Raw genomic sequence first — 25,099 nt, 5'->3', positions numbered from 1 at the left:
GCCTGTTTCATTACACTGGTGTCAGAAGTGGGATCCCACCAGCAAAAGCATGCTCAAGCAGCAGAGTCGATTTCCGCGCTTATAAACCCAGGGTCGTTACAATATATAGTAAACAACGAATAAACAACGAATTAAAGTCAATAGCCTACAAAATGGCATCAGACTTAACCTCTACTATTACCTCTGAATAATTAAACTCTGATCTCCAGACAGACAGGGTTCCAACACAGTGACAGACAGAGACAGACTCACATGGATCCTGTACTGCAGAACCTGCCCGGGTTAGTGCAGAACCTGCCCGGGTTAGTGCAGAACCTGCCCGGGTTAGTGCAGAACCTGCCCGGGTTAGTGCAGAACCTGCCCGGGTTAGTGCAGAACTGCCCGGGTTAGTGCAGAACCTGCCCGGGTTAGTGCAGAACTGCCCGGGTTAGTGCAGAACCTGCCCGGGTTAGTGCAGAACTGCCCGGGTTAGTGCAGAACCTGCCCGGGTTAGTGCAGAACCTGCCCGGGTTAGTGCAGAACCTGCCCGGGTTAGTGCAGAACTGCCCGGGTTAGTGCAGAACCTGCCCGGGTTAGTGCAGAACCTGCCCGGGTTAGTGCAGAACCTGCCCGGGTTAGTGCAGAACCTGCCCGGGTTAGTGCAGAACTGCCCGGGTTAGTGCAGAAACTGCCCGGGTTAGTGCAGAACTGCCCGGGTTAGTGCAGAACCTGCCCGGGTTAGTGCAGAACTGCCCGGGTTAGTGCAGAACCTGCCCGGGTTAGTGCAGAACCTGCCCGGGTTAGTGCAGAACCTGCCCGGGTTAGTGCAGAACTGCCCGGGTTAGTGCAGAACCTGCCCGGGTTAGTGCAGGGTTAGTGCAGAACTGCCCGGGTTAGTGCAAAACTGCCCGGGTTAGTGCAGAACCTGCCCGGGTTAGTGCAGAACTTCCCGGGTTAGTGCAGAACCTGCCCGGGTTAGTGCAGAACCTGCCCGGGTTAGTGCAGAACCTGCCCGGGTTAGTGCAGAACCTGCCCGGGTTAGTGCAGAACTTCCCGGGTTAGTGCAGAACCTGCCCGGGTTAGTGCAGAACCTGCCCGGGTTAGTGCAGAACCTGCCCGGGTTAGTGCAGAACCTGCCCGGGTTAGTGCAGAACTGCCCGGGTTAGTGCAGAACCTGCCCGGGTTAGTGCAGAACCTGCCCGGGTTAGTGCAGAACCTGCCCGGGTTAGTGCAGAACCTGCCCGGGTTAGTGCAGAACTGCCCGGGTTAGTGCAGAACCTGCCCGGGTTAGTGCAGAACCTGCCCGGGTTAGTGCAGAACTGCCCGGGTTAGTGCAGAACCTGCCCGGGTTAGTGCAGGGTTAGTGCAGAACTGCCCGGGTTAGTGCAGGGTTAGTGCAGAACCTGCCCGGGTTAGTGCAGAACCTGCCCGGGTTAGTGCAGAACTGCCCGGGTTAGTGCAGAACTTCCCGGGTTAGTGCAGAACCTGCCCGGGTTAGTGCAGAACCTGCCCGGGTTAGTGCAGAACCTGCCCGGGTTAGTGCAGAACCTGCCCGGGTTAGTGCAGGGTTAGTGCAGAACTGCCCGGGTTAGTGCAGGGTTAGTGCAGAACCTGCCCGGGTTAGTGCAGAACCTGCCCGGGTTAGTGCAGAACCTGCCCGGGTTAGTGCAGAACCTGCCCGGGTTAGTGCAGAACCTGCCCGGGTTAGTGCAGAACCTGCCCGGGTTAGTGCAGAACCTGCCCGGGTTAGTGCAGAACCTGCCCGGGTTAGTGCAGAACTGCCCGGGTTAGTGCAGAACCTGCCCGGGTTAGTGCAGAACTGCCCGGGTTAGTGCAGAACCTGCCCGGGTTAGTGCAGAACTGCCCGGGTTAGTGCAGAACCTGCCCGGGTTAGTGCAGAACCTGCCCGGGTTAGTGCAGAACTGCCCGGGTTAGTGCAGAACCTGCCCGGGTTAGTGCAGGGTTAGTGCAGAACTGCCCGGGTTAGTGCAGGGTTAGTGCAGAACCTGCCCGGGTTAGTGCAGAACCTGCCCGGGTTAGTGCAGAACCTTCCCGGGTTAGTGCAGAACCTTCCCGGGTTAGTGCAGAACCTGCCCGGGTTAGTGCAGAACCTGCCCGGGTTAGTGCAGAACCTGCCCGGGTTAGTGCAGAACCTGCCCGGGTTAGTGCAGAACCTGCCCGGGTTAGTGCAGAACCTGCCCGGGTTAGTGCAGAACTGCCCGGGTTAGTGCAGAACCTGCCCGGGTTAGTGCAAAACTGCCCGGGTTAGTGCAAAACTGCCCGGGTTAGTGCAGAACCTGCCCGGGTTAGTGCAGAACTACCCCGGGTTAGTGCAGAACCTGCCCGGGTTAGTGCAGAACCTGCCCGGGTTAGTGCAGAACCTGCCCGGGTTAGTGCAGAACTGCCCGGGTTAGTGCAGAACTGCCCGGGTTAGTGCAGAACCTGCCCGGGTTAGTGCAGAACCTGCCCGGGTTAGTGCAGAACCTGCCCGGGTTAGTGCAGAACCTGCCCGGGTTAGTGCAGAACCTGCCCGGGTTAGTGCAGAACCTGCCCGGGTTAGTGCAGAACCTGCCCGGGTTAGTGAAGAACTGCCCGGGTTAGTGTATCAGTAAGAAATACAGTAATATCCCTTCAGTCCATATGAACTTTTACTCTCTGGCCACTTCTCAATTTAACTTCTGGATTAAACTGGCTCCCAATGACGCATGTTGTCTGACATAGAAAAGACTAGGAGGGGGGAGGCTATCGAGGTGTGGGGGGGGGGGGGGGGGGGGGGGGGGGGGGGACACGGGGTGAGAGGCCAGATGCCAAGAAAAGCCTCTGGAAATGCATAAGTACAAACTGGAGGGTGGTTGCTCTCCTAGTCTTCTCCTACATTCAGCTCCCGAACCCAGTTGGAAAGGCCAAAGAAGGGGGGGGGGGGGGGGGGGGGGGGGGGGCAGACAGACGTCAGAGAAATAGGACATTAATTGTTATATATTTTCCGCACAACGAACGGAACCCCCCCCCCCCCCTCTGGCCTCAAGAACTCCAGTCAAGTCTCCAAGCACTTTGATGATTTAATTAAGGAACTATGTTAAGTTATTTATTTTGAGGAAAGAGAGAGTCACAGAATGTCTCTATAAACTATAATGAAAATTTGGAACACGGGAAGTTTGTGTCGGTTTCGGGACGGTTAAACCTCACCTGGTTTTCGGTTTGTTCAAGAGAAAGAATTTACTTTCGCGGTCATTCATTACATCTTTAGTCCCGGACAGAGATAGATAAAATTTATACATTTCAGATTAAAGCTATTGGTTCAGTAATTTTGAGTGAAAAAAACCAACAACAATACTATAAATTAATATAAATCAGTAAAAAGACATTATTGCTGAGCTGCAGTAAAGGTCCTGTTACACCAGCCCGAACAGCTGTTCACACGCAACAAGCGGAATTCTCCAAATCGATTATCTGTCAAGTGTTCAATCATTCCCCCGATCAATACATTTTCACGTTAATAGAATGTTCATAAAACAACGCAGAATCCAGACAATTTCCGAAGTCAATTCCAGAGATGTAGCCTAGATGCTCATTAAAGCCTTAGAACAGTATTTCAGATGTTGTTCACCCAGAGTATATCAGAAAACGTTCCTTATAAAAAAGTTAAGTCTATAAGGATCCATCGATTTTCATGATCAGTAGCTTAATACAATCAATCAAATCAGTTTTCCTTTTCGACACCAACCTTTCCTTTCAGTAGCGGTCGTGTTATCGCGTTGCTTTTCGACACCAACCTTTCCGTTCAGTAGCGGTCGTGTTATCGCGTTGCTTTTCGACACCAACCTTTTCGTTCAGTAGCGGTCGTGTTATCGCGTTGCTCGCTCCATATTTCCCCAATGAGAAGAGCTGAGCGACTGACTGCTGATTGACGTTGAGGTGAGAATAGAAGGAACCTTTGCAGAGCGCCCGAGAGAACATCATTCTTCTTATCAGTCCAACGTTATTTTATTAAACATACCAGTAGATAACAAATTATGTTATAACCGGGTCCCGGGAGCTTGTGGGGTGAACCGCGGAGGCCTAGACTAGGTCCTTCTTCATCCTAAAGTTTTAGCTTCTCAAACTATGAGATGCCCACGAGCAAGCAGGCTAATTAATAATTACCCCTATTGAAATACATCCCTGATCCCTCTGTATTCGCATAGCAGTGTCTTAAAGAATGCCTAGGCTACTTACACGTCAGGACAGTCGTTTTTGTCTTTCATACAGACGGATCGGACGGCAAAACACCGTCAAAACACCGGTTATGAGCTCCGTGTGTCTCGTCGTCGCGGAGTGCATTCCAAGATCTCACAGGGAGAGAGAGATACGTTCAAACACCGAATATCTACACGACGGTCCCGCCCCTTCACTTACTTTTATCTGATGTTGGCGACGGTCCCAAAGGGCACCCTGTTTATTCCCTATGCAGTGACAGAAGTAGAGACCAGGACAGGAGTAGTGCACTAGGGAATATGGTGCCATTTGGGACATATTCGTTCTGGGGTTTTTTCTCAGGACATTCTTGGAGGAGAGAGTGGCGTGCCAGAGCCGCTATCCAAAAATGCGTCCCAAATACCACCCTATTCCCTGTATAGTGCACTACTTTAGACCAGAGCCCTATGGCACCAAATGCACTAATTTATGAATAAGGTACCATTTGAGATGAAGCCAAAAGTTCAATGAATTGCCCTGCACGGGTGAGTTGAGGGTATTTCATACATCAATGAATTAGCCTGCATGGTGGATTGAGGGTAATTCATACATTTTCCCCTGGCACAGAATGTAGTGGTCGTCCATCCGCTTCCTCCCCACCGTCTTCCTGTTCCCCCCTTCCTCCCCTTCCTCCTCACCCCCGTCTTCCTGTTCCCCCCTTCCTCCTCCCCTTCCTCCTCACCCCCGTCTTCCTGTTCCCGCCTTCCTCCCCTTCCTCCCCTTCCTCCTCACCCCCGTCTTTCTGTTCCCCCCTTCCTCCTCTTCCTCCCCTTCCTCCTCACCCCGTCTTCCTGTTCCCCCCTTCCTCCTCTTCCTCCCCTTCCTCCTCACCCCCGTCTTCCTGTTCCCCCCTTCCTCCTCTTCCACCCCTTCCTCCTCACCCCAGTCTTCCTGTTCCCCCCTTCCTCCTCTTCCTCCCCTTCCTCCTCACCCCAGTCTTCCTGTTCCCGCCTTCCTCCTCCTCCTCCCCTTCCTCCTCACCCCCCGTCTTTCTGTTCCCCCCTTCCTCCTCTTCCTCCCCTTCCTCCTCACCCCAGTCTTCCTGTTCCCGCCTTCCTCCTCTTCCTCCCCTTCCTCCTCACCCCGTCTTCCTGTTCCCCCCTTCCTCCTCTTCATCCCCTTCCTCCTCACCCCCGTCTTTCTGTTCCCCCCTTCCTCCTCTTCCTCCCCTTCCTCCTCACCCCAGTCTTCCTGTTCCCGCCTTCCTCCTCTTCCTCCCCTTCCTCCTCACCCCGTCTTCCTGTTCCCCCCTTCCTCCTCTTCATCCCCTTCCTCCTCACCCCCGTCTTCCTGTTCCTCCCTTCCTCCTCTTCATCCCCTCCCTCCTCACCCCCCCTCCATTGTTCCTCTTCCTCCCTTTCCCCCCCTTCCTCCTCTTCCTCCCCTTCTTCCTCACCCCCATCTTCCTCTTCCTCCCCTTCCTCCTCACCCCCCGTCTTCCTCTTCCCCCCCAACTTACTCTTCCCCACTGTCTTCCTCTTCCCCACTGTCTTCCTCTTCCCCCTGTCTCCCTCTTCCCCTCTGTCTTCCTCCCCTTCCTCCTCACCCCCCCTTCTTCCTCCCGTCTCCCTCTTCCCCCGTCTTCCTCTTCCTCACCCTCCCTTCTTCCTCTTCCTCCACTTCCTCCTCTTCCTCCACTTCCTCCCGTCTCCCCCTTCCCCCTGTCTCCCTCTTCCCCCTGTCTTCCTCTTCCCCCCTGTCTTCTTCCCCTTCCTCCTCTTCCTCCCCTTCTGCCTCACCCCCCACCCCTTCCTCCTCTTCCTCCCATTCCTCCTCACCCCCGTCTTCTTGTTCCCCCCTTCCTCCCCTTCCTCCCCTTCATCCTCACCCCAGTCTTCCTGTTCCCGCCTTCCTCCTCTTCCTCCCCTTCCTCCTCACCCCAGTCTTCCTGTTCCCCCCTTCCTCCTCTTCCTCCCCTTCCTCCTCACCCCCGTCTTCCTGCTCCCCCCTTCCTCCTCTTCCTCCCCTTCCTCCTCACCCCCGTCTTCCTGTTCCCCCCTTCCTCCTCTTCCACCCCTTCCTCCTCACCCCAGTCTTCCTGTTCCCCCCTTCCTCCTCTTCCTCCCCTTCCTCCTCACCCCAGTCTTCCTGTTCCCGCCTTCCTCCTCCTCCTCCCCTTCCTCCTCACCCCCCGTCTTTCTGTTCCCCCCTTCCTCCTCTTCCTCCCCTTCCTCCTCACCCCAGTCTTCCTGTTCCCGCCTTCCTCCTCTTCCTCCCCTTCCTCCTCACCCCGTCTTCCTGTTCCCCCCTTCCTCCTCTTCCTCCCCTTCCTCCTCACCCCCGTCTTCCTGTTCCTCCCTTCCTCCTCTTCATCCCCTCCCTCCTCACCCCCCCTCCATTGTTCCTCTTCCTCCCTTTCCCCCCTTCCTCCTCTTCCTCCCCTTCCTCCTCACCCCCGTCTTCCTGTTCCCCCCTTCCTCCTCTTCCTCCCCTTCTTCCTCACCCCCATCTTCCTCTTCCTCCCCTTCCTCCTCACCCCCCCGTCTTCCTCTTCCCCCCCAACTTACTCTTCCCCACTGTCTTCCTCTTCCCCCTGTCTCCCTCTTCCCCCCTGTCTTCCTCCCCTTCCTCCTCACCCCCCCTTCTTCCTCCCGTCTCCCTCTTCCCCCGTCTTCCTCTTCCTCACCCTCCCTTCTTCCTCTTCCTCCACTTCCTCCTCTTCCTCCACTTCCTCCCGTCTCCCCCTTCCCCCTGTCTCCCTCTTCCCCCTGTCTTCCTCTTCCCCCCTGTCTTCTTCCCCTTCCTCCTCTTCCTCCCCTTCTGCCTCACCCCCCACCCCTTCCTCCTCTTCCTCCCATTCCTCCTCACCCCCGTCTTCTTGTTCCCCCCTTCCTCCCCTTCCTCCCCTTCCTCCTCACCCCAGTCTTCCTGTTCCCGCCTTCCTCCTCTTCCTCCCCTTCCTCCTCACCCCCGTCTTTCTGTTCCCCCCTTCCTCCTCTTCCTCCCCTTCCTCCTCACCCCAGTCTTTCTGTTCCCCCCTTCCTCCTCTTCCTCCCCTTCCTCCTCACCCCCGTCTTTCTGTTCCCCCCTTCCTCCTCTTCCTCCCCTTCCTCCTCACCCCCATCTTCCTCTTCCCCCTTCCTCCTCTTCCTCCCCTTCCTCCTCACCCCCGTCTTCCTGTTCCCCCAACTTCCTTTTCCTCCCCTTCCTCCTCACCCCCATCTTCCTGTTCCCCCCTTCCTCCTCTTCCTCCCCTTCCTCCTCACCCCCATCTTCCTGTTCCCCCAACTTCCTTTTCCTCCCCTTCCTCCTCACCCCAGTCTTCCTGTTCCCGCCTTCCTCCTCTTCCTCCCCTTCCTCCTCCCCCCGTCTTCCTGTTCCCCCCTTCCTCCTCTTCATCCCCTTCCTCCTCACCCCCCCTCCATTCTTCCTCCCCTTCCCTCCCTTCCTCCTCTTCATCCCCTTCCCCCCCCCTGTCTTCCTGTTCCCCCCTTCCTCCTCTTCCTCCCCTTCCTCCTCACCCCCATCTTCCTGTTCCCCCCTTCCTCCTCTTCCTCCCCTTCCTCCTCACCCCCATCTTCCTCTTCCCCCCTTCCTCCTCTTCCTCCCCTTCCTCCTCACCCCCATCTTCCTCTTCCCCCCTTCCTCCTCTTCCTCCCCTTCCTCCTCACCCCCGTCTTTCTGTTCCCCCTTCCTCCTCTTCCTCCCCTTCCTCCTCACCCCCATCTTCCTCTTCCCCCCTTCCTCCTCTTCCTCCCCTTCCTCCTCACCCCCGTCTTTCTGTTCCCCCTTCCTCCTCTTCCTCCCCTTCCTCCTCACCCCAATCTTCCTCTTCCCCCCTTCCTCCTCTTCCTCCCCTTCCTCCTCACCCCCATCTTCCTCTTCCCCCTTCCTCCTCTTCCTCCCCTTCCTCCTCACCCCCGTCTTCCTGTTCCCCCAACTTCCCTTTCCTCCCCTTCCTCCTCACCCCCATCTTCCTGTTCCCCCCTTCCTCCTCTTCCTCCCCTTCCTCCTCACCCCCATCTTCCTCTTCCCCCCTTCCTCCTCTTCCTCCCCTTCCTCCTCACCCCAGTCTTCCTGTTCCCGCCTTCCTCCTCTTCCTCCCCTTTCTCCTCCCCCCGTCTTCCTGTTCCCCCCTTCCTCCTCTTCATCCCCTTCCTCCTCACCCCCCCTCCATTCTTCCTCCCCTTCCCTCCCTTCCTCCTCTTCACCCCCCCCCCCCCCGTCTTCCTGTTCCCCCCTTCCTTCTCTTCCCCCCCTTCCTCCTCACCCTCGTCTTCCTGTTCCCCCCTTCCTCCTCTTCATCCCCTTCCTCCTCACCCCCCCTCCATTCTTCCTCCCCTTCCCTCCCTTCCTCCTCTTCACCCCCCCCCCCCCCCCCGTCTTCCTGTTCCCCCCTTCCTCCTCTTCCTCCCCTTCTTCCTCACCCCCATCTTCCTCTTCCTCCCCTTCCTCCTCACCCCCCCGTCTTCCTCTTCCCCCCCAACTTACTCTTCCCCACTGTCTTCCTCTTCCCCCTGTCTCCCTCTTCCCCCCTGTCTTCCTCCCCTTCCTCCTCACCCCCCCTTCTTCCTCCCGTCTCCCTCTTCCCCCGTCTTCCTCTTCCCCCCCAACTTACTCTTCCCCACTGTCTTCCTCTTCCCCCTGTCTCCCTCTTCCCCCCTGTCTTCCTCCACTTCCTCCTCACCCCAGTCTTCCTGTTCCCCCCTTCCTCCCCTTCCTCCCCTTCCTCCTCACCCCAGTCTTCCTGTTCCCGCCTTCCTCCTCTTCCTCCCCTTCCTCCTCACCCCCGTCTTTCTGTTCCCCCCTTCCTCCTCTTCCTCCACTTCCTCCTCACCCCAGTCTTTCTGTTCCCCCCTTCCTCCTCTTCCTCCCCTTCCTCCTCACCCCCATCTTCCTCTTCCCCCTTCCTCCTCTTCCTCCCCTTCCTCCTCACCCCCGTCTTCCTGTTCCCCCAACTTCCTTTTCCTCCCCTTCCTCCTCACCCCCATCTTCCTGTTCCCCCCTTCCTCCTCTTCCTCCCCTTCCTCCTCACCCCCATCTTCCTGTTCCCCCAACTTCCTTTTCCTCCCCTTCCTCCTCACCCCAGTCTTCCTGTTCCCGCCTTCCTCCTCTTCCTCCCCTTCCTCCTCACCCCTGTCTTTCTGTTCCCCCTTCCTTCTCTTCCTCCCCTTCCTCCTCACCCCCATCTTCCTGTTCCCCCCTTCCTCCTCTTCCTCCCCTTCCTCCTCACCCCCGTCTTCCTGTTCCCCCAACTTCCTTTTCCTCCCCTTCCTCCTCACCCCAGTCTTTCTGTTCCCCCTTCCTCCTCTTCCTCCCCTTCCTCCTCACCCCAATCTTCCTCTTCCCCCCTTCCTCCTCTTCCTCCCCTTCCTCCTCACCCCCATCTTCCTCTTCCCCCTTCCTCCTCTTCCTCCCCTTCCTCCTCACCCCCATCTTCCTGTTCCCCCCTTCCTCCTCTTCCTCCCCTTCCTCCTCACCCCCATCTTCCTCTTCCCCCCTTCCTCCTCTTCCTCCCCTTCCTCCTCACCCCAGTCTTCCTGTTCCCGCCTTCCTCCTCTTCCTCCCCTTTCTCCTCCCCCCGTCTTCCTGTTCCCCCCTTCCTCCTCTTCATCCCCTTCCTCCTCACCCCCCCTCCATTCTTCCTCCCCTTCCCTCCCTTCCTCCTCTTCACCCCCCCCCCCCCCCCCCGTCTTCCTGTTCCCCCCTTCCTTCTCTTCCCCCCCTTCCTCCTCACCCTCGTCTTCCTGTTCCCCCCTTCCTCCTCTTCCTCCCCTTCCTCCTCACCCCCATCTTCCTCTTCCTCCCCTTCCTCCCCTTCCTCCTCACCCTCCCTTCTTCCTCTTCCTCCACTTCCTCCTCTTCCTCCCGTCTCCCTCTTCCCCCCTTTTTCCTCTTCCCCCCTGTCTTCCTCCTCCCCCCCATCCTCCTCTTCCCCCCTGTCTTTCTCACCTTCCTTTTCACCCCCTCCCCTCTTCCTCTTCCTCCCCTTCCTCCCCTTCCTCCTCACCCCCCCCCTCCCTTCCTCCTCACCCCCCCTCCCTTCCCCCTCTTCCCCCCCTTCCTCCTCTTCCCCCCTTCCTCCCCTTCCTCCTCACCCCCCCTCCCTTCCACCTCTTCCTCCCCTTCCTCTTCCCCCCTTCCTCCTCTTCCCCCCTTCCTCCCCTTCCTCCTCACCCCCCCTCCCTTCCCCCTCTTCCTCCCCTTCCACCTCTTCCTCCCCTTCCTCTTCCTCCCCTTCCTCTTCCTCCCCTTCCTCCTCACCCCCCCTTCCTCCCCTTCCTCCTCACCCCCCTCCCTTCCTCCTCTTCCTCCCCTTCCTCCTCTTCCCCCCCTTCCTCCTCACCCCCCTCCCTTCCTCCTCTTCCTCCCCTTCCTCCTCTTCCCCCCCTTCCTCCTCACCCCCCTCCCTTCCTCCTCTTCCTCCCCTTCCTCCTCTTCCTCCCCTTCTTCCTCTTCCCCCCCTTCCTCCTCACTCCCCTTCCCCCTCTTCCTCCTCTTCCTCCTCACCCCTCCCCCCCTTCCTCCTCTTCCTCCCCTTCCCCCTCTTCCTCCTCTTCCTCCTCTTCCTCCCCTTCCTCCTCTTCCTCCCCTTCCTCCTCACCCCCCTCCTCTTCCTCCCCTTCCTCCCCTTCATCACCTTCCTCTTCCTCCCCTTCCTCCCCACCCCTCCCCTCCCTTCCTCCTCTTCCTCCCCTTCCTCCTCACCCCCCTCCTCTTCCTCCCCTTCATCACCTTCCTCTTCCTCCCCTTCCTCCTCACCCCCCACCTCCCTTCCTCCTCTTCCTCCCCCCATGCTTCAATTGTAAATGTAAATCTTCTCTACTGGGTAGTGCCCACCTGCAGGGCTATAATGACCACGAAAAACTGTCTAAAATTACATCTCTATCAAGTTCATATTGAATTGATCTCAAAGACACAACAGCCAGAAACAACATGGGTCTGTTGGCTGTAACACCGGCCAACCTCACAGAGATAAACAGTCAAGAGAGATTGAGAGAGACATAATATGACATTTGAAATGTCTCCATTCTTTTGGAACTTATGAGTGTAATATTTACTGTTCACTTTTTATTGTTTATTTCACTTTTTTTCTCTCCACTTGTTTATCTATTTCACTTGCTTTGGCAATGTAAACATATGTTTCTCATGTCAATAAAGCCCTTAATAAAATTGAATTGAATTGAATTGAGAGAGAGAGCGAGAGAAGGATCATTTGATGTTTGTCCTTTTCTAATACCCAATTAGACTGGGTTCATACAAGTGACTGATTGATGGTGCTTGGGAGGAATCCTCACTATCAGTCTAATTAACATTATTTAGGCATCAGAAAGGGCTGTTCCGTTTCAAGGTCTCAGCTTCTTCCTCACCCCCCCTCCCTTCCACCTCTTCCTCCCCTTCCTCTTCCCCCCTTCCTCCTCTTCCCCCCTTCCTCCCCTTCCTCCTCACCCCCCCTCCCTTCCCCCTCTTCCTCCCCTTCCACCTCTTCCTCCCCTTCCTCTTCCTCCCCTTCCTCTTCCTCCCCTTCCTCCTCACCCCCCCTTCCTCCCCTTCCTCCTCACCCCCCTCCCTTCCTCCTCTTCCTCCCCTTCCTCCTCTTCCCCCCCTTCCTCCTCACCCCCCTCCCTTCCTCCTCTTCCTCCCCTTCCTCCTCTTCCCCCCCTTCCTCCTCACCCCCCTCCCTTCCTCCTCTTCCTCCCCTTCCTCCTCTTCCTCCCCTTCTTCCTCTTCCCCCCCTTCCTCCTCACTCCCCTTCCCCCTCTTCCTCCTCTTCCTCCTCACCCCTCCCCCCCTTCCTCCTCTTCCTCCCCTTCCCCCTCTTCCTCCTCTTCCTCCTCTTCCTCCCCTTCCTCCTCTTCCTCCCCTTCCTCCTCACCCCCCTCCTCTTCCTCCCCTTCCTCCCCTTCATCACCTTCCTCTTCCTCCCCTTCCTCCCCACCCCTCCCCTCCCTTCCTCCTCTTCCTCCCCTTCCTCCTCACCCCCCTCCTCTTCCTCCCCTTCATCACCTTCCTCTTCCTCCCCTTCCTCCTCACCCCCCTCCTCTTCCTCCCCTTCCTCCTCACCCCCCCTCCCTTCTTCCTCTTCCTCCCCTTCATCACCTTCCTCTTCCTCCCCTTCCTCCTCACCCCCCACCTCCCTTCCTCCTCTTCCTCCCCCCATGCTTCAATTGTAAATGTAAATCTTCTCTACTGGGTAGTGCCCACCTGCAGGGCTATAATGACCACGAAAAACTGTCTAAAATTACATCTCTATCAAGTTCATATTGAATTGATCTCAAAGACACAACAGCCAGAAACAACATGGGTCTGTTGGCTGTAACACCGGCCAACCTCACAGAGATAAACAGTCAAGAGAGATTGAGAGAGACATAATATGACATTTGAAATGTCTCCATTCTTTTGGAACTTATGAGTGTAATATTTACTGTTCACTTTTTATTGTTTATTTCACTTTTTTTCTCTCCACTTGTTTATCTATTTCACTTGCTTTGGCAATGTAAACATATGTTTCTCATGTCAATAAAGCCCTTAATAAAATTGAATTGAATTGAATTGAGAGAGAGAGCGAGAGAAGGATCATTTGATGTTTGTCCTTTTCTAATACCCAATTAGACTGGGTTCATACAAGTGACTGATTGATGGTGCTTGGGAGGAATCCTCACTATCAGTCTAATTAACATTATTTAGGCATCAGAAAGGGCTGTTCCGTTTCAAGGTCTCAGCTTCTTCCTCACCCCTCCCCTCCCCTTCCTCCCCTTCCTCCTCACCCCCCTCCCTTCCTCCCCTTCCTCCCCTTCCTCCTCTCCCCCCTTCCTTCTTCCTCTTCCTCCCCTTCCTCCCCTCGTGAGGTATTGGTCGGTCACATGTTATTAAGAACCAAACGTTAATGAGGAATGAATTATGAATATTGAATAATGTAAATCATGCAAGTATAACTTGTCTGTGTGATCAGTAAATCAGAGACCTAACGGGACTGCCCCGGGGGAGCTCCTGACAGACCTGTACTACTACAGTGCATTGAGTTGGTTGGAACCTTTCCAGCTTTGCTGATAATACGGAATGATTCCTTTGATTAAGATTGACTTCAGGTGTGCCTGGGGGTAATTTCCACGACAAGTCATTGGAGATAATTACATTTTTTTTCTTCTTCAGTATAGTAAATTCTTAGGTGGGTAAAATATAAGTAGTAATTTTCTGGATGGAAGAACACTTTCAAAGTCAACTTAAACAACCAAAACCAGATAGAAAGCTAATATATTGATCTATGATGTAAGGAGTCATATCCCAGTAGAGGGTCTCCCTGGCTGGCCTGACGTAAGGAGTCATATCCTAGTAGATGGTCTCCCTGGCTGGCCTGACGTAAGGAGTCATATCCCAGTAGAGGGTCTCCCTGACTGGCCTGACGTAAGGAGTCATATCCTAGTAGATGGTCTCCCTGGCTGGCCTGACGTAAGGAGTCATATCCCAGTAGAGGGTCTCCCTGACTGGCCTGACGTAAGGAGTCATATCCCAGTAGAAGGTCTCCCTGACTGGCCTGATGTACGGAGTCATATCCCATATCCCAGTAGATGGTCTCCCTGACTGGCCTGATGTACGGAGTCATATCCCATATCCCAGTAGAGGGTCTCCCTGGCTGGCCTGACGTAAGGAGTCATATCCCAGTAGAGGGTCTCCCTGGCTGGCCTGACGTAAGGAGTCATATCCCAGTAGAGGGTCTCCCTGGCTGGCCTGACGTAAGGAGTCATATCCCAGTAGAGGGTCTCCCTGGCTGGCCTGACGTAAGGAGTAATATCCCAGTAGATGGTCTCCCTGGCTGGCCTGACATAAGGAGTCATATCCCAGTAGAGGGTCTCCTTGGCTGGCCTGACGTAAGGAGTCATATCCCTGTAAATGGTCTCCCTGGCTGGCCTGACGTAAGGAGTCAAATCCCAGTAGAGGGTCTCCCTGACTGGCCTGACGTACGGAGTCATATCCCAGTAGAGGGTCTCCCTGGCTGGCCTGACGTAAGGAGTCATATCCCATATCCCAATAGATGGTCTCCCTGACTGGCCTGACGTAAGGAGTCATTTCCCAGTAGAGGGTCTCCCTGGCTGGCCTGACGTAAGGAGTCATATCCCAGTAGATGGTCTCCCTGGCTGGCCTGACGTAAGGAGTCATATTCCAGTAGATGGTCTCCCTGGCTGGCCTGACGTAAGGAGTCATATCCCAGTAGAGGGTCTCCCTGACTGGCCTGACGTAAGGAGTCATATCCCAGTAGATGGTCTCCCTGACTGGCCTGACGTAGGGAGTCATATCCCATATCCCAGTAGATGGTCTCCCTGACTGGCCTGACGTAAGGAGTCATATCCCAGTAGATGGTCTCCCTGGCTGGCCTGACGTAAGGACTCATATCCCAGTAGATGGTCTCCCCGACTGGCCTGACGTAAGGAGTCATATCCCAGTAGAGGGTCTCCCTGGCTGGCCTGACGTACGGAGTCATATCCCAGTAGATGGTCTCCCTGACTGGCCTGATGTACAGAGTCATATCCCATATCCCAGTAGACGGTCTACCTGACTGGCCTGACGTAAGGAGTCATATCCCAGTCTGACTGGCCTGACGTAAGGAGTCATATCCCAGTAGATGGTCTCCCTGGCTGGCCTGACGTAAGGAGTCATATCCCAGTAGAGGGTCTCCCTGGCTGGCCTGATGTAAGGAGTCATATCCCAGTAGAGAGTCTCCCTGACTGGCGTGACGTAAGGAGTCATATCCCATATCCTAGTAGAGGGTCTCCCTGGCTAGCCTGACGTAAGGAGTCATATCCCAGTAGATGGTCTCCCTGGCTGGCCTGACGTAAGGAGTCATATCCCAGTAGAGGGTCTCCCTGGCTGGCCTGACGTAAGGAGTCATATCCCATATCCCAGTAGAGGGTCTCCCTGACTGGCCTGACGTAAGGAGTCATATCCCAGTCTGACTGGCCTGACGTAAGGAGTCATATCCCAGTAGATGGTCTCCCTGGCTGGCCTGACGTAAGGAGTCATATCCCAGTAGAGGGTCTCCCTGGCTGGCCTGATGTAAGGAGTCATATCCCAGTAGAGAGTCTCCCTGACTGGCCTGACGTAAGGAGTCATATCCCATATCCTAGTAGAGGGTCTCCCTGGCTGGCCTGACGTAAGGAGTCATATCCCAGTAGATGGTCTCCTTAGCTGGCCTGACGTAAGGAGTCATATCCCTTATCCCAGTAGAGGGTCTCCCTGGCTGGCCTGACGTAAGGAGTCATATCCCAGTAGATGGTCTCCCTGGCTGGCCTGACGTAAGGAGTCATATCCCAGTAGATGTTCTCCCTGACTGGCCTGACGTAAGGAGTCATATCCCAGTAGAGGGTCTCCCTCGCTGGCCTGACGTAAGGAGTCATATCCCAGTAGAGGGTCTCCCTGGCTGGCCTGACGTAAGGAGTCATATCCCAGTAGAGGGTCTCCCTGGCTGGCCTGACGTAAGGAGTCATATCCCAGTAGAGGGTCTCCCTGGCTGGCCTGACGTAAGGAGTAATATCCCAGTAGATGGTCTCCCTGGCTGGCCTGACATAAGGAGTTATATCCCAGTAGAGGGTCTCCTTGGCTGGCCTGACGTAAGGAGTCATATCCCTGTAAATGGTCTCCCTGGCTGGCCTGACGTAAGGAGTCATATCCCAGTAGAGGGTCTCCCTGACTGGCCTGACGTAGGGAGTCATATCCCAGTAGAGGGTCTCCCTGGCTGGCCTGACGTAAGGAGTCATATCCCATATCCCAATAGATGGTCTCCCTGACTGGCCTGACGTAAGGAGTCATTTCCAAGTAGAGGGTCTCCCTGGCTGGCCTGACGTAAGGAGTCATATCCCAGTAGATGGTCTCCCTGGCTGGCCTGACGTAAGGAGTCATATCCCAGTAGATGGTCTCCCTGGCTGGCCTGACGTAAGGAGTCATATCCCAGTAGAAGGTCTCCCTGACTGGCCTGACGTAAGGAGTCATATCCCAGTAGATGGTCTCCCTGACTGGCCTGACGTAAGGAGTCATATCCCAGTAGATGGTCTCCCTGGCTGGCCTGACGTAAGGAGTCATATCCCAGTAGATGGTCTCCCTGGCTGGCCTGACGTACGGAGTCATATCCCAGTAGATGGTCTCCCTGACTGGCCTAATGTACGGAGTCATATCCCATATCCCAGTAGAGGGTCTCCCTGGCTGGCCTGACGTAAGGAGTCCTATCCCAGTAGAAGGTCTCCCTGGCTGGCCTGATGTAAGGAGTCATATCCCAGTAGAGGGTCTCCCTGGCTGGCCTGACGTAAGGACTCATATCCCAGTAGAGGGTCTCCCTGGCTGGCCTGACGTAAGGAGTCATATCCCATATCCCAGTAGATGGTCTCCCTGGCTGGCCTGACGTAAGGAGTCATATCCCATATCCCAGTAGATGGTCTCCCTGACTGGCCTGACGTAAGGAGTCATATCCCATATCCCAGTAGAGGGTCTCCCTGACTGGCCTGACGTAAGGAGTCATATCCCAGTAGAGGGTCTCCCTGGCTGGCCTGACGTAAGGAGTCATATCCCAGTAGATGGTCTCCATGACTGGCCTGACTTGAGGAGTCATATCCCAGTAGATGGTCTCCCTGACTGGCCTGACGTAAGGAGTCATATCCCAGTAGATGGTCTCTCTGGCTGGCCTGATGTAAGGAGTCATATCCCAGTAGAGGGTCTCCCTGACTGGCCTGACGTAAGGAGTCATATCCCATATCCCAGTAGATGGTCTCCCTGACTGGCCTGACGTAAGGAGTCATATCCCAGTAGAGGGTTTCCCCGACTGGCCTGACGTAAGGAGTCATATCCCAGTAGAAGGTCTCCCTGACTGGCCTGACATAAGGAGTCATATCCCAGTAGAAGGTCTCCCTGGCTGGCTTGACGTAAGGAGTCATATCCCAGTAGAGGGTCTCCCTGGCTGGGCTGACATAAGGAGTCATATCCCAAATCCCAGTAGATGGTCTCCCTGACTGGCCTGACGTAAGGAGTCATATCCCAGTAGAGGGTCTCCCTGACTGGCCTGACATAAGGAGTCATATCCCAGTAGAAGGTCTCCCTGGCTGGCCTGACGTAAGGAGTCATATCCCAGTAGAGGGTCTCCCTGGCTGGCCTGACGTAAGGAGTCATATCCCAGTAGATGGTCTCCCTGACTGGCCTGACGTAAGGAGTCATATCCCAGTAGATGGTCTCCCTGGCTGGCCTGACGTAAGGAGTCTTATCCCAGTAGAGGGTCTCCCTGGCTGGCCTGACGTAAGGAGTCATATCCCAGTAGATGGTCTCCTTGGCTGGCCTGACGTAAGGAGTCATATCCCATATCCGAGTAGAGGGTCTCCCTGACTTGCCTGACGTAAGGAGTCATATCCCAGTAGAGAGTCTCCCTGGCTGGCCTGACGTAAGGAGTCATATCCCATATCCCAGTAGAGGGTCTCCCTGACTGGCCTGACGTAAGGAGTCATATCCCATATCCCAGTAGAAGGTCTCCCTGGCTGGCCTGACGTAAGGAGTCATATCCCAGTAGAGGGTCTCCCTGGCTGGCCTGACGTAAGGAGTCATATCCCAGTAGAGGGTCTCCCTGGCTGGCCTGACGTACGGAGTCATATCCCAGTAGATGGTCTCCCTGGCTGGCCTGACGTACGGAGTCATATCCCAGTAGATGGTCTCCCTGGCTGGCCTGACGTAAGGAGTCATATCCCAGTAGTTGGTCTCCCTGGCTGGCCTGACGTACGGAGTCATATCCCAGTAGAGGGTCTCCCTGGCTGGCCTGACGTACGGAGTCATATCCCAGTAGATGGTCTCCCTGGCTGGCCTGACGTAAGGACTCATATCCCATATCCCAGTAGAGGGTCTCCCTAGCTGGCCTGACGTAAGGAGTCATATCCCAGTAGAGGGTCTCCCTGGCTGGCCTGACGTACGGAGTCATATCCCAGTAGATGGTCTCCCTGGCTGGCCTGACGTAAGGAGTCATATCCCATATCCCAGTAGAGGGTCTCCCTGGCTGGCCTGACGTAAGGAGTCATATCCCAGTAGATGGTCTCCCTGACTGGCCTGACGTAAGGAGTCATATCCCAGTCAGCCAGTACCAGTCAGCCAGAACCAGTCACTTAGTACCAGTCAGCCAGTACGAGTCAGCCAGTACCAGCCAGCCAGGACCAGTCAGCCAGTACCAGTCAGCCAGCCAGTCAGTCAGCACAAGTCAGCCAGTACCAGTCAGCCAGTACCAGCCAGGACCAGTCAGCCAGTACCAGTCAGCCAGTACCATCCAGTACCAGTCAGCCAGTACCAGCCAGTACCAGTCAGCCAGTAACAGCCAGTACCAGTCAGCCAGTACCAGTCAGTACTAGTCAGCCAGTACCAGTCAGTCAGTTCCAGTCATCCAGAACTAGTCAGCCAGTACCAGTCAGCCAGTACCAGTCAGTCAGTACCAGTCAGTCAGTACCAGTCAGTCAGTACCAGTCAGCCAGTACCAGCTAGTCAGAATACTGTGATGTGTCTAACTTATAACCAGTACATACTGGTACATGTTGAGTGTTAAAATCCTGGTAAACTGATTGGTAAAATGATGTTGGGAAAGTTAGGGGAAAGTTAGGTAAGTTGATCTACTAGTGTGATGGGAAAGAGATGGTAAAGAGATGGTAAAGAGATGGGAAAGAGATGGGAAAGAGATGGGAAAGAGATGGGAAAGAAGAGATGGTAAAGAAGAGATGGTAAAGAGATGGGAAAGAGATGGTAAAGAGATGGGAAAGAGATGGTAAAGAGATGGGAAAGAGATGGGAAAGAGATGGGAAAGAGATGGGAAAGAGATGGTAAAGAGATGGGAAAGAGATGGGAAAGAGATGGGAAAGAGATGGGAAAGAGATCGGAAAGAGATGGTAAAGAGATGGTCAAGAGATGGTCAAGAGATGGGAAAGAGATGGTAAAGAGATGGTAAAGAGATGGTAAAGAGATGGGAAAGAGATGGGAAAGAGATGGTAAAGAGATGGTCAAGAGATGGTCAAGAGATGGTAAAGAGATGGGAAAGAGATGGGAAAGAGATGGTAAAGAGATGGGAAAGAGATGGGAAAGAGATGGGAAAGAGATGGTAAAGAGATGGTAAAGAGATGGGAAAGAGATGTAAAGAGATGTAAAGAGATGGTAAAGAGATGGGAAAGAGATGGGAAAGAGATGGGAAAGTTAGGTAAGTTGATCTACTAGTGTGATGGGAAAGAGATGGGAAAGAGATGGGAAAGAGATGAGAAAGAGATGGTAAAGAGATGGGAAAGAGATGGGAAAGAGATGGGAAAGAGATGGGAAAGAGATGGGAAAGAGATGGTAAAGAGATGGGAAAGAGATGGGAAAGAGATGGGAAAGAGATGGTAAAGAGATGGTCAAGAGATGGTCAAGAGATGGTAAAGAGATGGGAAAGAGATGGGAAAGAGATGGGAAAGAGATGGGAAAGAGATGGGAAAGAGATGGGAAAGAGATGGTAAAGAGATGTAAAGAGATGTAAAGAGATGGTAAAGAGATGGGAAAGAGATGGGAAAGAGATGGGAAAGAGATGGGAAAGAGATGGTAAAGAGATGGGAAAGAGATGGGAAAGAGATGGGAAAGAGATGGGAAAGAGATGGTCAAGAGATGGGAAAGAGATGGGAAAGAGATGGGAAAGAGATGGTAAAGTGATGGGAAAGAGATGGGAAAGAGATGTAAAGAGATGGGAAAGAGATGGTAAAGAGATGGGAAAGAGATGGTAAAGAGATGGGAAAGAGATGGGAAAGAAGAGATGGTAAAGAGATGGGAAAGAGATGGGAAAGAGATGGGAAAGAGATGGTAAAGAGATGGTAAAGAGATGGGAAAGAGATGGGAAAGAGATGGGAAAGAGATGGTAAAGAGATGGGAAAGAGATGGGAAAGAGATGGGAAAGAAGAGATGGTAAAGAGATGGGAAAGAGATGGGAAAGAGATGGGAAAGAGATGGTAAAGAGATGGTAAAGAGATGGGAAAGAGATGGGAAAGAGATGGGAAAGAAGAGATGGTAAAGAGATGGGAAAGAGATGGGAAAGAGATGGGAAAGAGATGGTAAAGAGATGGTAAAGAGATGGGAAAGAGATGGGAAAGAGATGGTAAAGAGATGGTAAAGAGATGGGAAAGAGATGGGAAAGAGATGGGAAAGAGATGGTAAAGAGATGGTAAAGAGATGTAAAGAGATGGGAAAGAGATGGGAAAGAGATGGGAAAGAGATGGGAAAGAGATGGGAAAGAGATGGGAAAGAGATGGTAAAGAGATGGGAAAGAGATGGGAAAGAGATGGGAAAGAGATGGTAAAGAGATGGTAAAGAGATGTAAAGAGATGGGAAAGAGATGGGAAAGAGATGGGAAAGAGATGGGAAAGAGATGGGAAAGAGATGGGAAAGAGATGGTAAAGAGATGGGAAAGAGATGGGAAAGAGATGGTAAAGAGATGGTAAAGAGATGGGAAAGAGATGGGAAAGAGATGGGAAAGAGATGGTAAAGAGATGGGAAAGAGATGGGAAAGAGATGGGAAAGAGATGGTAAAGAGATGGTAAAGAGATGTAAAGAGATGGTAAAGAGATGGGAAAGAGATGGGAAAGAGATGGGAAAGAAGAGATGGTAAAGAGATGGGAAAGAGATGGGAAAGAGATGGGAAAGAGATGGGAAAGAGATGGGAAAGAGATGGTAAAGAGATTCAAAGAGATTCAAAGAGATTCAAAGAGATTCAAAGAGATGGGAAAGAGATGGGAAAGAATGCTGTTCAATGAATATAGCTCAGCCTTCAACACCATGGTACTCTCCAAGGTCATCATTCAGCTTGAGGCCCTGGGTCTGAACCCCGCCCTGTGCAACTGGGTCCTGGACTTCCTGACGGGCCGCACCCAGGTGGTGAGGGTAGGTAACAACATCTCCGCTACGCTGATCCTCAACACAGGGGCCCACAAGGGCTCAGCCCTCTCCTGTACTCCCTGTTCACCCATGACTGCGTGGCCACACACGCCTCCAACTCAATCATCAAGTTTGCAGACGACACAACCATAGCAGGCCTGATTACCAACAATGACGAGACGGCCTACAGGGAGGAGGTGAGGGCCCTGGCGGAGTAGTGCCAGGAAAATAACCTCTCCCTCAATGTCAACAAAACGAAGGAGCTGATCGTGGACTTCTGGAAACAGCAGAGGGAGCAGGCCCCCTATCCACATTGATGGGATCGCAGTGAAGAAGGTGGAAAGCTTTAAGTTCCTCGGCGTATACATCGCTGACGACCTGAAATGGACCACCCACACAGACAGTGTGGTAAAGAACACGCAACAGAATGCGCAGGAGGCTGAAGAAATTTGTCTTGGCACCTAAAACCCTCACAAACTTTTACAGATGCACCATTGAGAGCATCCTGTCAGCCTGTATCACCATCTGGTACGGCAACTGATCCGCCCACAACCGTAAGGCTCTCGAGAGGGTGGTGCAGTCAGCCCAACGCATCACCGGGGGAAAACTACCTGCCCTCCAGGACACCTACACCACCCGATGTCACAGGAAGGCCAAAAAGATCATCAAGGACAACAACCACCCGAGCCACTGCCTGTTCACCCCGCTACCATCTAGAATGCGGGGTCAGTACAGGTGCATCAAAACTAGGACCGAGAGACTGAAAAACAGCTTCTATCTCAAGGCCATCAGACTGTTAAATAGCCATCACTAGCCAGCTACCACCCGGTTACTCAACCCTGCACCTTAGAGGCTGCTGCCCTATATATATAGACATGGAACCACTGGTCACTTTAATAATGGAACACTAGTCACTTTAATAATATTTACATACTGCTTTACTCATCTCATATGTATATACTGTATTCTATTCTACTGTATTTTAGTCAATGCCACTGCAACATTGCTGGTTCTAATATTTATATATTTCTGAATTCCAATATTTATTTATTATTATTTCATTTATTTTTTTAAATAAATTTTCTCCCCTTTTCTCCCCAATTTCCGTGGTATCCAATCGCTAGTAATTACTATCTTGTCTCATCGCTACAACTCCCGTACGGGCTCGGGAGAGACGAAGGTCGAAAGCCATGCGTCCTCCGAAGCACAACCCAACCAAGCCGCACTGCTTCTTAACGCGCCTCCAACCCGGAAGCCAGCCGCACCAATGTGTCGGAGGAAACACCGTGTACCTGGCCACCTTGGTTAACGCGCACTGCGCCCGGCCCGCCACAGGAGTCGCTGGAGCGCGATGAGACAAGGATATCCCTACCGGCCAAACCCTCCCTAACCCGGACGACGCTATGCCAGTTGTGCGTTGCCCCACGGACCTCCCGGTCGCGGCCGGCTGCGACAGAGCCTGGGCGCGAACCCAGAGACTCTGGTGGCGCAGCTAGCGCTGTAGTGCAGTGCCCTAGGCCACCCGGGAGGCCTTAATTCCAATATTTTACACTAGATTTGTGTGTATTTGTTGTGTATTGTTAGATATTACTGCACTGTTGAAGCAGGAAACACAAGCATTTTGCTACACCCGCAATAACATCTGCTAAATGTGTGTATGTGAACAATAAAATTGGATTTGATCAAATATGATTTGATTCAAAATATAATAAGTACTTTTGGGTGTCAGGTAAAATGTAAGGAGTAAAAAGTACATAATAGGAATGTGAGAGGAGGGGTGAGAGGAGGGGAGAGGAGAGGTTGAGATGAGGGGAGAGGAGAGAAGGTGAGAGGAGGGTAGAGGAGAGGAGAGGGGGAGAGTGACGTTGACTCCCTGCTTTAACTGGACCTGATGACTAATGTGTTTTTAATAAGGGCATAGCTCTCTGTGGAAACATGTCGTTATGTAACAGTCTCTATGGCTGAATGGAGTGAATTGAGGAGCGACAACAGGGGGACAGATCTGGCTAGGGTTTGTGTCAAAGTAGGGCACTATATAGGTAATAGGGTGCCATTTGGGGGAGAGAGGGGGAGGGTAGGGGGAGGGTAGGGGGAGACAGGGGGAGGGTAGGGGGAGAGAGAGGTAGGTGTAAGGTAGACTTACTAGAGTCGTTGGGACAGCAGTAGTACTCTGGGTCTGGTTCACTATGGTAGTACAGATCCATCGCCTAGAAAACAAGAGAAACGTTAAGTGTGTGTGAGAGAGAGAGAGTGAGTGTGTGTGTGTGTGTGTGTGTTTGTCTGTGTTTCTGTGTGTGAGAGTGTGTGTGTGTGTGTGTGTGTGTGTGTGTGTGTGTGTGTGTGTGTGTGTGTGTGTGTGTGTGTGTGTGTGTGTGTGTGTGTGTGTGTGTGTGTGTGTGTGTGTTCAGCTCAAGAAGGAATCTGAGCACTAGGATTTTTTTGTTATCGTTTTATAGGACTTTTGAAATCCACTGACCTCATGCTAACTACCAGAACTGGGGGAATGCAAGATGGCGGCCAGTGCAGATGCGATTTTTGGTAGCTGAAGAAAATGTTAGATTTGCTCAACCAAATATTAGCATTTGGAGAGTTCTAGGGCCTTAAAACATGGTATGAATATGGTAGTTTGTTTACCAAAGTAATTGATTACTTTTCACTCATTATTTACCTCTAAAAACTGAAAAGTCAACTTGAGTTAGCAACAACATCAACTAGCCAAGCTTTAGCTAGCTAGCCAATTTAATGTTGGCTAGCTAACTGTTTAGCTAAACTAGCTAGCTAAAAAACTAACTTGTCTATATGGAAACTCCCATCAACTTGAGTTAGCAACAACATCAACTAGCCAAGCTTTAGCTAGCTAGCCAGGCTAGCTAAAGAACTAGCTTGTCTACATGGGATCTCCCACGGCCGGATCAAAAAGAAAATAAATGGAGAAATCATCAGCTGGTACTCCTCTTTAGAATGTGACTGTGGAAAATAATGCTGCTGTTGGTGGTGGTGGACCGTTGATGTGCACGTACAATGCTGACAACCTGCGCCCATCCAATTACCGCCTCACGACCCCGACACTCCAGTCGAGTCCCACGAGAAAAGGATGAGAAGGCAAGAGGGTATGTCACTTCTTGAATATGCAAAACAATGTTGTGATTCTTTTGACTTCGGAAAATAGATGAGAGGTCAGATGGCATGGAGGACATGGATAGGAAGAATAAGGTGAAAATTGAGGCCAATGAAGAAATCTGTTGACTTTAATCTCTGAAGAAGTAAAAAAACAAAACATAATAAGTGATATGAAGAATGTGGAAGTTACCTGCCAGGAAAATGAAAGGAAAGTTGCTGAACTGGAGCAAAATGGTGAACGAGGCAGAGAGATACCAGTGCAGATGGAACCTGAGGCTTTATGGGATACCGGAACAGGCGGGTGAGGAAATCAAAACACAGAGTTGTTGACGTCTGTGGAGCTGTCCTTCCAGAGTTGTTGACGTCTGTGGAGCTGTCCTTCCAGAGTTGTTGACGTCTGTGGAGCTGTCCTTCCAGAGTTGTTGACGTCTGTGGAGCTGTCATTCCAGAGTTGTTGACATCTGTCATTCCCCTAATCCAAAGCCGAACTTCAGGAAGATGTGGACATCGTTAATCGTTTGGGAAGACTCAAGGATCAAGACAAGAGGCCGAGGACAACCATCATCCGGTTCATCAACAGATCTACACGGGATCTTCTCTCTGGATGCGAGCGAACAACTGTGAGTATCTCATCAAGCCAAAGTTGAGGTTCACAGAGAATCTGACCTCTGCGGACAACGTGAGACGGGAGAAGCTGTGGTCGATAGTGGCTGCAGATCAAAAGGAAGGTGCAAGAGTGATAATTGGATGGGAATGAAGGGCGGCCAATTTAGAACCCTTGACAAAGAGCCAGAGCCTAAGAGCTGGAACTGGGAAACAAAACAGAAGCCTAATTACTGGGTGAAAAGATGCCTTTTGTTGTAAAGACTAAACACTTGAATGAGATAAGACTAACCTGAGAACTGGCATGCTAACACTGCCTACGGGCGAT

General features: G+C 53.0%; 1 protein-coding gene across 3 annotated transcripts in view; it reads right to left on the bottom strand.

Moving 5' to 3' along the window:
• sgk1 (serum/glucocorticoid regulated kinase 1) overlaps window positions 1-25,099 on the bottom strand; it is a 93,098-nt gene that overhangs the window by 22,976 nt on the left and 45,023 nt on the right. For 2 of the 3 annotated variants that reach the window (XM_055885605.1, XM_055885604.1), the window contains exon 4: window positions 23,192-23,255. In XM_055885605.1, the coding sequence (XP_055741580.1) occupies window positions 23,192-23,255 (64 nt within the window). Of the gene's footprint in view, window positions 1-4,194; window positions 4,214-23,191; window positions 23,256-25,099 lie in introns of those variants that run through there. The other variant, XM_055885606.1, reaches the window with a different exon arrangement.

This window comes from Salvelinus fontinalis, chromosome 27, assembly GCF_029448725.1.
Source record: "Salvelinus fontinalis isolate EN_2023a chromosome 27, ASM2944872v1, whole genome shotgun sequence".
NCBI lineage: Eukaryota > Metazoa > Chordata > Actinopteri > Salmoniformes > Salmonidae > Salvelinus > Salvelinus fontinalis.
The sequence above is the reverse complement of the archived record's forward strand: the minus strand, read 5'-3'. Positions and strand labels throughout refer to the sequence as shown.